This window comes from Enhydra lutris, unplaced genomic scaffold (assembly GCF_002288905.1).
Source record: "Enhydra lutris kenyoni isolate GAN:26980312 unplaced genomic scaffold, ASM228890v2 scaffoldscaffold69, whole genome shotgun sequence".
NCBI lineage: Eukaryota > Metazoa > Chordata > Mammalia > Carnivora > Mustelidae > Enhydra > Enhydra lutris.
The window spans coordinates 449296-463174 of record NW_019154153.1 but is presented as its reverse complement, the minus strand read 5'-3'; the positions used below and the strand labels follow the sequence as shown (position 1 = coordinate 463174).

Here is a 13879-nt window from a genome sequence, read left to right as displayed (position 1 = left end):
TTAATTGACAAAAAGGGTCCGAAGCGGCTGAGCATCTTGCTAGGCTGACAGCTTCATCTCAATGTGCAAACACAGGAAAAATGTCAGGGAAAAAGATAATCTCCTACCCCGACGTGAGGCGCTGAACGGTAATGACGCCTGTCTGTCAACTGGGGGCTAGAAATGCAGGGCCTCATCCTGTCCCCCAAAGTCAGTATTTTCCAGTGTGAAAATTGTGAATTCAAAGCAGAATGCAGCAGTCCACAGGCCTCAGGTCAAAGCCAGAGAGAGGCCTGGGGCATCTGGCCATGAGGGGTCCAGTGTGTGGTGCAGGGGGCCAGGAAGCAGACCCCTCCTGGGTCCTCCTTACTTGCAACATGAATTCGGGAGCCAGCCCATCTCCAGCTTCCCCTGTGATGCTGGGGTAGGTGCTCACCTGTGGGCCACTGTCCCCCTCCCCAGGCTTGCTTCCCATCTTGTCCCCCCGACCGGGGTGTCCTCTTCATTTCTTTGGTGGTGCTTCAGGAAGCATGAAGAAGATTGCTGCCCCCTCTGCTCCGTGGAGGTGCACTCTGGTGGCTGTGGTTTTGACAGACAGGAAGCAGATTCCTTCTCTTGTCTTCTCTTGTAGAAGGAGCACCAGCCACCTTGGAGCCCTGGGGAGCGGGCAGGTTTTCTTTATTCCCACTTCACGTGTCAAATATTCCTCTCTCTCTCTGGAGCAGGGAGTCAGGGTAGGCCCCTTCCAAGGAGGCTGAGCCACCTCAGATAATCATCTTCACCTGGGGTTCCCCAGAGCATAGACCTTGACCCACTTTTCAAGAGGCACATAGACATTTGCATGTAAACTCCCAGGAGGTGCCAGGCCTTCTGAGAGATCTTCCATCTGGGTGGTTTGGAAGAACCCAGCCTGGGTCAGGTGGATGCCACAGACCAGCCAGCCGGAACACAGCTGGAGCTCAGGACCAGTTCAGGCTGAAGCCCTTGGACAGCATGACGGCCTCCAGGTCCTTGTCCTCTTCTTTTTCCCGGAGTCGCTGCTCCTCGAGCAGGGCCACAAGGGCATCTCTCTGTTCCACCACCTCCAGCATCTCGTTCAAGATCTTCTTCTCCTCTGACAACTCCTCTTCAGTTTTCAGGTGATCTGGGTAGTGGCCAAAGACATTAGGTCTCTAGGGCCAGGAGGCAGCAGGCCCACACCCAGCTTTCCCTGGTGGCCCCCAGCCCTGCTCCCCGCTTACCTTCCACCGCCATCCGCTCCCGTAGTTCCTGCTGCAGTCGGCTCTGCCGGTCTTCCAGTTCCAGCTCCCGGGCACTGGCGTTGGGGAAGGGTGGGGGCGGGAAGGGGGAGGAGGAGAGGAGAGAGGGAGAGAAGCACGGTGGCTTGGGGGCCATATCTCCTCATCCCCTAAATTAGGAAGAAGCTGCGCTCCTGCTGTGATAGGGGCTGAGCTGATGGCCCCCCTTGACTGGGCCCCCACTCAAAGGCTACTCACAAGATCATCAGCTCTGACTCGTAGCGCACCATGGCATTTTTCTCTTGCACCAACTTGAACCACTCCTGCATCAGCTTGGGGTCATCTTTCTTGCCCATGCCTGCCAAGAGAGAGGGTGCGTCAGGTGCAGCAAGTGTCTGCCGTCTTCCCCGGCCGGCAGGAGTCATCACACAGGGGCAAATGTGCAAAGAGAGCCGAGCAGGATGCTGCCGGAACACTCCCAAGCCAGGTCCAAAGTTTGCCTACAGCCATGGAAGGGGGGCGCGGTGCCCCAGAGTCTAACAGAGTCTGTGCTCTCCACCTCTCCTTCCCAGGCCCAGCCCACACCCCCTCAGGAACCTGATTACAGCCTGTCTGGACCCCTCCTGCTCAATGGATTGCTCTTGGTAGGTCTGAAGTGCTTTGCCCTCTCTTTCCCCCTTTTCCCCACTCATTTCCTATCTGTATGGTACTTGCTGGGTACTAGATCTGCTTTAAGAAAACCAGTCTCGTGAACCAGGCAAATGCAAGTTTATAAACTGCACTTACTCCTCCTTTAAAAGTACCCTCACTGACCCAGCTCCTGCCCCTGTCTGGGCCACTGGTACTGATGCCTGTCTGTTTCTTTAGTTCCCGGTCAGGGAGATGGCTTTTCTCAAACTGTGGCTTTATCGGGCTTCCTGACAAACGCTCCCCTGAGGAATCCTGCATGGTACATGCAGTAGTACCTCCCAGGATGGCTGTCAGTCTTCTCACCAAGGGCAGAGAGAACACCCACTAGGAAATCAGGCAGTGCCCTCTGCTCTGACCCAATGTCAACAGCAGTTTCTGGGACTAGTGCTCTGCACTAACACATAGCTGAAAACTCCATCTCCATCAGTGGCAGCCTGACCCTGTGGGGCTTAACTAAGGCAGCAGAACAGTAGGAAGAACTTTCCAAGGAATCAGACCACCCAAGGAGAGAACAAACTCCTTTTCCTTGGAGCACAAAGAAGCTCACAGCAATAGTGCGGTCCTGCCTAAAGCAAAAGACAGACTCTATCAGCGGTCTTCAATATTTTTGGATTTCAAACCATTCTGGGAATCTCGGGAAATCCAGGGACACTCTTCCTAGAAAAATACATGTCTACATGTCCAACAATTATATACAGAACTTCAGGGTGTTCGTGGGCTCCCTGAAGTTCACCTGTGGGTCCCAGGTTAAGAGGCACTAGACTGGGAGATCTTCCCAAGTGCCTTCCATTTTATGACTCACTTGGATGGATGTCCTATCCTGGTAAAGACCAGACCCAGAAACACATGGAATACACCCTCAAGTGGGACAACGCTCCTCTGTCAAGCTCCTTACTCACTGTTTTCCTACATTCTTCCCACCTGACTTCCTTGCACACTGTTCAAAGACAACTCTCTGCTGTGTTGTTTGCTTGACACGCAGGAGGCCCAAGCCAGTTAGTCTTTCAATGGGGGCCACACTCTGGAGAGGCAGAAACGAATAGCACTCACACAAGCGGGGGTTAGTGTATGCACACAGCCCAGGTACCCGTGCGGCTGTGCTCCCAAGGTGGAGGCCTGTCCCTGAGTCCTACTCTGCAAGGCAGAAACTCCCTCCTGACCAGCTGAGCCTGCCTCTGTGGAGTGCTGGAGTGTCTGGGGATGAAAGTTCTCCTTACCCGACCCAATAGACTTGGTCCTTTGGCTTTTAGAGCAGCCCACAGCTCAGTTCCATGCATTCCTTTCTGAGCGTCTCTGCACAGTGTGCCCACATGGCATGGAAGATGGAGCCCTGAGGCATGCAAGCTGTCCAGTGCGGCAAGCTGGGAATGCACTGGGAAGTCTCTCCCTCCTTCCCGCCTCCCCATGAGCAGGGACAAAAATTCCACTGGGAGACATCTGAACACTGCTCATGAGCTATGGTAGAGACTGTTCACAGCTGATGAGCAAAGGTATATGGTGGGGTGGGTGAAAGTCAAATGTGAGCGCCATGAAGAGCAGGGTTAAGAGGTTAGCAAGGGTTAGTCATGACCACACTCCCCTTTCCCCTTCCCACATGCCTTTTCAATAACAATCTTATCACAACAGACTTTAAATCAGACAAACTTAAAAAAAAAAAAACAAACACACACACACACTCAGCAAGACACAGGGTAGAGAAGTTTGCATTTAGTGGGGTTTTTTTGTTTGTTTGTTTTTGTTGTTTTTGGGAAAAGAACTTGGGGGCATTTGTAGACCAGTCTTTGTAAGGACAGTATTCCTCGACTCCACCGATACAAATCTCTGCCACACAGGTAGGGGGTTCCTCACCCGTGTGTCCCCTCTATCTGCTCGATTTGAGTCTGAGAAGTTCCACCATGAATGGTGGCACAACGTCATGGGATGCTTCAGCTGTAGCCTGAAAGGCCAGTACCTGGAGGCTCTCTGGTTTTCCTCTGTACCCCAGTCCTCCCCAAGACAGTCAAAGGGATACTGTACCTTGTAAGAAACTGCCACATACTCATGGAATTTTGTAACAAGGCTATTGAATGTCAGAGAAAAAGAGAAATAGCTGGGTTTTGGGTCCCTGTTTGGCTAGTGTTGCTATGACCGCTGAGAGGCAGTGGGGATGAGGTTGGGGGAGTTACGTTACCTTCCTGGACACAGCAAGGGCAGAAGGAGAGAGGTCTACGCCGTGGAGTCCCGCCACTGGGCTCAACTTCAAAAAGGACCAAACAAGGAAAAGAAGGAGAAGGAGACGAAGAAAGACAAAAAGGAAGAGGAGGAAAAGGAGGAGGAAGAGGAGTTTGGAAGTGGAGAGGGACAGGGAGAAGGTGAAATAAAAAACAAGCAGAGGACAAAAAGCATAAGAAGTGAGAAAGGAACAACAGGAGGAAAAGAAAAAAAATACAAGAAATGGAAAAGCAGAAACAAGGGAAACAAAGTCTACAAATGAATTAAGTCCTTTTTTCAGCATGGAAACTGAACAAGGGCAGACCCAGGCATCAGGTGTGTGGCTTAAAAAAAGAATGCACGTGCTTCCTGGCAATGGTGGGAGGTTCTGGGGTTGAGTGGGTTGCTCCTTCTTCCTCTGTTCCTTACTGTGAGGGTAGTGACATTGGGATACCATCATGTGGTAGCCTTTGGGTTTTGGGTGTTGGGTTCCCTCCTCAAAAACGCCCAAAGCCCCTGGGACTGGTCAGCCTACCTCTGTGGAAGAGTCCGTGATTAAATCTGTGCCCAACACTGCTCCTAGGTTTGCAGGTGATCATTTCATGTCACCAACCAAACCCGTGTGAAACATTCTACGATGTCACCATAGACGTGTGCGCTTCACATACAACTGGCCTTGGAGAAGTGTAACAGGTGAGGAGGGGTCTGCCACCACTGGATTACCAGGCCCCCAGAAAGCAGCTCTGAGTCTATGGAGGCAGCGCCTCATCTGGGGAGGGCTTCCAGGGCCGACTCTACAGTGCTGTGAATTCTGAGCCAGGACAAATTGAGGGAAACATATCCACAAAAGAGGCGACTTCCCCTGGTCCGCATCATATCCCCCCACCATGTACCAGGGAGAGCCAACCACCCCCTTTTCTTCTGCCCCTCCATCTCCAGAATCTCCAGAGAGGATTCCAATAGCACAGCTGGGGGAAGGCTGTCACACTTCGGACTGGAAGACCAAAGGGGTGAGCTGACAGGACATATCGAAAACTCACAGTAACAATGCTGGTAAGAGTCATGGACGGGGCAACTGAGAGAACAGGGCGCAGAGAGACATGCCTAGGACTGAGGGAGACCTGACAGTTACTCAGGGAGAGGCAGAGGGAGAGGAGCCCAGCAAGGGACCATCACAGAACCACCAGGGCACACAGGAGACACAGGCTCAGAGAAATGGCCTCAGGACTGTAGGGAGCAGGGGTGGTTTTAGGATTGGAACAGGGTTTAAGAAATAGCTCTGTTTCACAACAGGAAGGCCCAATAGACAACCTACTGGCCGAGGAGCCCTTCTGCTTTGCAAACGCAGGTACCACATTTTCCCTTTCTTTTTAACCCTTCCTCATAGTGCTTTGTGCACAGTGAATCTGGTGTCGGGTAAAACTTCAAAACTAAAGCCAGAGACTTGTTTGTGGGTGTGCACGTGTGTCTACAATGTTGATCACATCCAGGGCTCTAAACGAACATGGCTGTGACCAGCTGATACGCTAGGGGAGGGGAGAAGGGCTCCTTTCTCTGCTCAGGGCTGATCCATATCCAACCTTCCTTGTTTCAAAGTGTAGACTCCATGCTGGCACTCAGAACACCTGGATAAGTAAGACAATGGCGATGAACAATGTCTGCGGCTTCCTGGTACTGGCATTATGCAGACAGACTGGTGTGGGGTGGAATGGTGTCCACAGCTGTTAGCAAGGGATGGGGACATGATGCACAGCCAACATAGTGGAGCCCATGTACTTGCACATATGTACTTTCTGGATATCACAAAATGTAACTTTTAGTTCCTTTTATGTAGACCACATCCTCATACACCCTTTCCAATACAGAAGACAATACGAGATAACAGGATATTCAGAACAGAAATTTGAAAATGAAATTAGTAAAGGGGACATCAAGGAAAGGAAGTGTTAAAAAAAGTATAAAAAAAGAGAAGGCATTGTCATAGTAATAGACAGAACGCAGAATGGGAGTGGGCCACCCCTCTGAGAGGAGCTGGACTGAGCAGACAGGATGCACGGTTAGGACTCTCTTCTCCAGACTTTCCTCTGTGCTCCAAAGTCCAAGTAGTAATGTATACTACTTTTATAATCAGAAAAAATACCCAATAAATATTGTTTTAAAAATAAGAAATCAAGGAGAAAAAATCATTTAAACGAGGGGAGTTCCACCAGGACTTGAATCTGAAATGAGCATGCCAGGGAAACACAGAGGTGCTGATTTTGAGTGTAATTTCTTCGCCTTTTTTGGAGATGTGAGAAATAGACGATTTGGTCCACTAGTTCTAAGAGCAAAGATGTTGTCAAGCTTGTGGCAAACACAAGTCTTTAAAACTTTTGTTACGATCATTTTAAGATGCCAGGGCAGTAGGTTTCTGTGTCTTTGCAACGGGTACCACAGTGATCACTTCTCCAATATCCCTGTGTTCCCTGGACCTCAAGTCAGACCGTCTGAGCAAACCCAGAATCTGGTCCTGGTTGGAGGCCTCTCACCAGCAGGTCTACACTCTCATCCTAGACTGCTCTGCCTGCCCTCAAGATGCTGCAAGCTCGCCTGCCCCACCTTCTATCTTGGCAGCAAACTGAACGCCACAGGTTTCCTTTTGGCAAGTTCTTTAGTGCCACTCATCTTGACATGGGGGCAGCGGAGAAAGGCCACTGACAGCACAACGTAGAGTCAGTGTGCTGCATGTGATACACATGAATCCTGCTTTCATTTCAAAACATGCTCACAAGTGTTACTTCGTCTGAGCCTTACCCTGCTCCCGGGTGGCTACCTGGCCAGGTGTACCAGCTCTATTTCCAAATGAGGGCTCTGAGGCTCCGAGCAGTTAAATGTGGCACTGCCTGACTAAAGCCCACATCCTCCTCTCCCATTCTGAACCAAGAGTCTGTCTGCCCTCTGGAATGGCCCACAAAGGCTCGAGGCAAAGCTAACAAATATGGTAGCTCCTGGAAGCAACCAGGAGATGGAGGAGTCCCATGTAGAACCTACTCAGAAGGCCAGGCCTGGGAAGGCGGCAGCATCAGTCTTTCCTTCCATTATTCTGCAGAGGCTCGGAGAGATAAGTGACCTTGCTGGGCATGCAGTGAAGCTAGGACCTAAATCCTAGGTTGGGGGTGTTCCCCATACTATCACTTGGCCCTGACCTGCCGGGACACCTCACTCTAGGCCCTGTCTCTCATGTGGTCCAGGGCTGGTCTGGGAGCAAGTTGGTGGGTCAGTCTCAAGGATTCCTGGACAAAAATAAAGGGGATGTTTAGGTCTGTTCTGGAGCTCAGGAACAACTGTGGGCATCTGCCTCAACCCAGATACTTATCTCCTCCTACCATACAGGCTCCCAGTTCCTATTGTTGGACAAAGGAGCCCTCACCCCAGGGTTAAAGCTTGAGTCTCTACTGACAGCACCTGGTAGACCAGGATGAGGGTCTAGACAGATGGGATAGGGAGAAATCTACATTCCAGAAGTACCAGCCTGGACTGCTGTATTTCCCCATGGGATCATGGTTATATTCTAGAATGTCATAGCCTTGTACTGTGCACTAGAGACATTATGAGGAAAATGGGCTTTTTATAAGCTGAGCCATAACTTACAACTGCATTTTCACAGGAAAATGCAGAATTCCAAACAATTACCTCACAAACACCATAGAAATATCATTCTTTCATAGACTCAAAATAGTCTCCCCATCCCAACACCTTTTGATACACTGTAGCTTTTTCATGTATGAAAATCCATAAAGTAGCTCTGGGTTAGATTACTTCCTTTCAGCTACATTTTTTGGAAAATCCCACATAAAGGAAGAGATCCTTTTCCACTTCCTTTTGGCCTGTGAACAAGCTCCAAGGTGTCCTGGACAGGACACAGAAATGCTTATTTCTTGGTCATATTTTGTGGTTCCATTTTCCTGCTATGGTAGCCCTGGGCCTGTCTCTGTGGGCCAGGCTGTGCAGCCGTCATCTTGCCTGGGTGGGGGCTCTCATTTCTCAGCCTGGTTTTTGACAGTAACGCCACTCTATCTGTGGATAGCTTCCCCAGCATTGTAGCAGTAACTTTTTATACAATTCATGCTTATAGACACAACCAGAATGTTTTTTATCTTTTAGTAAGGAACATCAGGGGCATCACCTTTCATGTCCAAGCTCAATCTACCAGATTAAACTTGTAGAAAGCCCAAGACTGGGAGAATTTCTTGGTGATTCAGGTATAAGGAATGAAGCTTTCATTGATTTTCTTTTCTGTGTAGTTGAGGTTATGTAGCCTGAAGCAAGGTAAGATTGACCAGATGTTTGGTTGCCTGTTCTAACTCCTCAGTATCAATGCCATGCTCCTGATTTAAGGCAGGCAGCTTTTGCACTGCCAAGGATGACACGGCCAATTCCAAACCCAGAGGGAATCAAGTTGGCTGGTTTGCAATGCTGCTGAGTGGTGAGCACGCAACATAATAGGGTGGAAGGCTTCTGGTCTAGTAGCCCCAGTCTACATACATAGCCAGGGCTAAGATGTGCTTTGTGTTATAAAAACTCAGTGTAGAATGAATCTCTAGGTTGGGGAATAAATGAAGCCCCCCACCAAAGAAAAGGAAAAAACAGGTAAGGATGGAGATCTAATATGTACACTTACAAACACACACACACACACACACACACACACACACACACACACACACACGCTAAAATGCTGGATTTGAAATCTTAAGAATTTTAAAGTTCCTAAGCAAAAACAGAGCAAGGCTAATAATAAGCAGACCAAACAGACAAATAAAAAAAATGTACCCACATCAAATTAAGGAAAGCAAATAAAACAGGAAGGGAGGGAAGTGAGCAGGCCTGGGCTAGGCCTCCCTGTGCCTCTCACCAGCAACAATGAAAGACCACTCTTCAGGCCTTTCTGTTACATTTCTAAACTGTTCCTGTTCTTTCAATTTCCCTTTGACACATACAGGTGGGGAAATCTTCAAAAATGAGAAACTAGGTATATATTTTAAATTGAAAGTTCTTTTGAAGAGAGACCATTTTTATCTAAGGATTTCCAGTCATCTATCTGTCCTAGTGCAACAAAACATGATGGGTGGACCAGTTAAGGAGAGCCTGCTCAGTGTCTGGAGAAGATAAGGGAAGGGGAGTGAGGTCACTTGGGGTCACCTCTCTGGTCCAGGGTTCACTATGTGTTTTTCTAATGGTGTCTTTTGAAATCACAAGATTCAATTATGTGAAATTATGTGAATTTATTTTCTATACTCTGTGGCTCAAAAAGTGACTTTTTTTGTTTTTTTGGAAAAGAGAGAGTACATGTGCATGCAAGGGTAGGAAAGGGCAGAGGGCAAGGGGGAGAAGCTTAAGCAGGCTCTAGGCCTAGCATAGAGCCCAATGTGGGGCTTGACCTCATGACCCTGAGATTATGACCTAAGCTGAAATCAGGAGTTGGACTGACTGAGCCACCCACGTGCCCCAAAAGACTTTTAATACAGGTCTGGAACCTTAAAATAGTTAGCTGAGAGCCACTGAAAGATCCTACTAAAGCGATAGAGTTTACTGGGCAGAATGTGGGGCAGGGATCAGGAGTCTGGACTCCTCTGGTCAGGGTATGGAATTTTCAACACCTGGACACTGCCTGGAGCTTTGTCTCATCCAACTTGAGAACTAAGATTGGTGCTGGGTCCAGCAATGGGGTTGCCCTGTGGGCATGTGGGGATGTAAGAGGAGAGAAGCAATCAGGCTCTACAATTCAGGCACCAGATTTCAAAAGGGAACCCTCCATCCCCCCAACAACGAATATTACCAAGTATTTTAAGAATGAAGCATCAGCAGAAACCAAAAAGGGACCTAATTCTGGCATCTGTTTTCCTCTTGGAGTTGGGCAGGAACAGGGGCCAGAGGGTCCTTGATCTGTGCCTGGGGTATAAAGGACTACCTTCAGAATGGATGGTTCTTTCCTGCTTCATTGGCTGGATAGTAACAGCCTCTGTGTGGTAAGTGGAACCACAGAGAAGTCTAAATTTAACACTGAAATCATACTGAGCTGGCAAAAGAGGAAGTACTGAGTTGATGAGAATCGAGTAGCAGGAGCTAGAAGGCATTTGATGGTGGCGTATTTTATAACTCAGAAGATACCCCAGGGTTTCTTTTTTCTACTTATTTCCTTCTCCCCTGAAATCTGTTGGAATTATAAACCTGAGAGGCTAGTAGCTATCAAGGCAAGGACAGAGAACTGAAAACAGCCAAGTATATTTCCTCCTTCAAGCATGGGGTAAAGAAAACAAAACTTTAGGCACATGAGGTGATCAGTGTGGCAACAGGATCTTGAGCTGGAGGGAAGGTGAATATAATTGTAAAGAAATGGGTTTTGACAGTTCTTTCCAGGAGATTCTGAATTAATGAGACTCTCTTTCAGACACTGGAGATTCCTTTAGGATTGACATAAACACTGCCCCCCAACCCAGGGCATGTTAGGAGGAGATGGGAAAGGGAGTCAAGGCTATTAGACAGGAAACAGGATTTGTTAAGTGGAACACAAGCAGCGGCCCTTTTACAACATCAGTGGCCACGAGTATGAAGTCTCTGAACACACCAGAAGCCCTGGGCACTGATGGGGTTTGCAGAGGGGTGGGAATCTGTGGCACCCTGGGGATGGAAAACAGAGAGCAGAGATGAGCAACCCAACCCACCTGAGGCCAAGAGACTGTTCCCTTAGTGCTTGAGGTTCTCTAAGAATATGGCACTGTCATACAGTAGGGATCACAGAATTAGGCCCTTTGTTTGTAAATGAATGGACCACAAAGTGACTCTTAAAAGGATGGGATTATGGCAAAAAATGGCAGAGAATAATCTTTGCTGGTTCTTCTGTTTTAAGACCACTTCTAGGCAAGGAGCCTGTAAGGGGAGGTGAAGAGGTCGGACCGCCCATCCCAGGAGCCCGTAGCTCCCCTGGCTAACCTCAGGAGCAGCGGCATGGCTCTCCTCTTGACAAAACTGCCCAAAGTCTAGAAATGAGACTCATGGATTCATTACCACTCTAATCAAAAACAAGTGGTGAGCTCTGTACAGCCAAGACTTCAAAAATCGTGAATTCCTTTAAGGTAGTGGTTCTCCTGCTTTAGGGGACATGAGAATCACCTGGAAGGTCTGTTAAAACACAGAGAACCAGGCCTCACCTCTAGAGTTTCTGATTCAGAAGATCTGGGGTAGGGCTGGGGAATTTGCCTTTCTAGTAAGCTACCAAGTAATGTTGCTGATGCTGCTGGCCCAGAGCGCACACTTTGAGAACCACTGCCTTAGACTTTTCATATGTTCACTGAAAAGAACAGCAAATAAGTTCCATGACACAGCAAGGAGGGAGGGACATTATTATAGCCATCTGTCAACACAGCCTCAAGTTCAGTGAATTTGGGCAGAAATCACAACTGACACGTTTCCCACACACTTGGATCTTTTAGGGGAAACATGAACACACCCTCATGAAAACGGGTGAGGCTGAATTCTCTACATGTTTGGCTTCTGAGTTATGAGTGGCAGGGAGAGTCCTACTGGATGTGATGGCTACAAGTTATAAGGAATGAGAATGAGATCAGGGCAGAGGCCATGTTTCGGTGGGGGCAGGGTGCGGACAGAGAGAGAGGGAGAACCAGAATGAGTGCATGTGAGTGCGTGTGCATGTGTGTTACTGTCAGATGACTAAACAGTATCAGAGGGACCAGGATGCAGATGAGACACAGATGGGTAAGGGCAGGTGAACTTCCATGATAAAAAACTAAAATACTGTGGGGAAGCCAAGGCACTCTCAAATCTCCCTCTGGACAATGCGGAGGATCCAGCATGCTGCTCTAGTATGAGCTGGAAAAGGGCCTCTGCTTTTGCCAGTTGGTTATTGGGTTGATTTCTTCTTGTTGTTTGTGAGCAGGGACCGGGGACCGCGGGTGGGAAGGGGGGTCAGCAGGATTAGTGCCAGCAACAGACGCCGCTATACATACCACCCAGATGCAAGTCGATGAGGTCACTGTAATAAGACTCTCCCCAATAGTCTACAACAAGGAATTGGTGAAGAGAGAGTTACTGGATCAGATAACCCTCTTGTGCCCCCAGACCCAAAGCAATCAATGACATAAGGCATAGAAAACACAGAGATTCAGCAAGAGGGCGAGGAGAGACAGCTGGAAAGCATGCATCTCTCTGGCAGTGCACTACACACACACACACACACACACACACACACACACACGCGTGCTGCGGCTGTAAACTCTCTGGTGGTGGAAGGGAGAGCTCGCTAAACCCATAGGTGATACAGTTAACCACCAATTAACCACGTGGCTGCTGTCCATACCTCTGAGCAGTTAGGACAGGACAGAAGGCCTTGGCTTTGCTGGAAGTCCTGGCCTGCTGGAAGTCAACTGTATCTAATGAAGACTTTTTAAAAATTCAAGGGCACATCAGGGGCTACTTACTACTTTCGAATATTAGCAGCCCCAGGCTGAGGGGCTGAAGGCAAGATGTGAACACTGTAGGAAAGCTCTGCAAGGTCACCAAGCCTTAGGTTTAAAAGCAGTCAGAGCTCCCCCAAGAATTCACCAGTGACCCCACAGCTCAGCTGTCAAACTCCTTGTGGAACCACTTTTATTGGACAGGTTTGAGATGAAGGAGATCCTGTTTCTTCTGAGGTTAGGCCCCAACTTCAGCCAGCTTCTCTTTAAAAGCAGAAGTCACTATTTGCCCTAAGGCTCTTGGAGGTCTGCCGGCCTCAGGCCCTCCTTGCCTTTCAGCTCCACGCAGCTGTTCAGCAAGGAGGTTGCCTTCTTCACATGCTGGAGATGCAGAGCCTGGGCACTGCTTAGGGGCTGGGCTTGGTTGGGCAGTCCTCATCCTCCCAGAGTCATAAGCAAATGCAGAGTACAACAAAAGGCAGCTGCACCTTGTTACCCTCTGCCTCCAGATCTCTCAGTCTGCATGCTGATTCTGACAGCTTTTTGTTCCACCTGAGGGATTCCCCCTTTAAGAATGGCCATACCACAAAGTAGAATGTAATCCTGGAATGGTTTTTCAACTCATGCTCAAGGCTGATGCAGTAGATAAAACTTGCAACATGGTTCCAGAAACAAAAAGGGCTTCTCTGGTACTGCAGCCCAGAAATCCCCACTGCCCTAGGCTTGCAGGCTCTGAACCTAACCATTATGGTCCAGATACACATGAGCCTTAGACAGATTGAGGGCAATCTCTCAATGGATGGCAGGTCCGCATCAGATCTCTCATCTGGAAGGGCAGCCTGGCTAACAGCCTGGCCCCTCAGAGAGCTACGGAAGCTGGGGCGCCTTGAGCGAGGCAGGATGGCAGGCTCAGTCAACTGTGTACCCTCAGGAAAGGGGCGAGCCAGCATGGCTGGAGACTTCAAACTGCCATGCTCAGCTGAGATTATCTCCTTAAGGACTCAGCTAGGAGCAACCAGACTAACAAGAGGAACGGAATGCAGAAGCAGGAGAGAAAGGACAGCCAGTGGTCACAGTTCAGCCTCAAAGATGATCTTGGCCAAGTAGGAACAGGGCCACTGGGACTGTTTTGGGACTACTGACAAGAGGCAAGTCTTACAAGGGAGGTACTTAGAATAAGGAAAGGAAAAATGTATGTCTGGAAATACATTCTTATGGTAGGAGCTGCTATATCCTGAGAATTTCCCAAATGCCTCATGGGGAAATCTAATGTAGCCACCAAAGTCTGTCTTTAAAAAAAGGGCAAATCTGTATTTGGATGAAGGTGTT

At 48.8% G+C, this 13879-nt stretch overlaps 1 protein-coding gene across 1 annotated transcript in view; it reads right to left on the bottom strand.

The window, feature by feature from the left end:
• Positions 1 to 938: 938 nt before the first annotated feature.
• The window catches only part of LOC111159745 (microtubule associated monooxygenase, calponin and LIM domain containing 3), a 210831-nt gene continuing 197890 nt past the window's right edge, over positions 939 to 13879 (bottom strand). Inside the window, exons 30-32 of the mRNA XM_022522328.1 lie at positions 1476 to 1575; positions 1221 to 1294; positions 939 to 1123 (exon numbers count right to left, since the gene is read on the bottom strand). Coding sequence (XP_022378036.1) covers positions 939 to 1123; positions 1221 to 1294; positions 1476 to 1575 — 359 coding nt within the window. The remainder of the gene's footprint in view (positions 1124 to 1220; positions 1295 to 1475; positions 1576 to 13879) is intronic.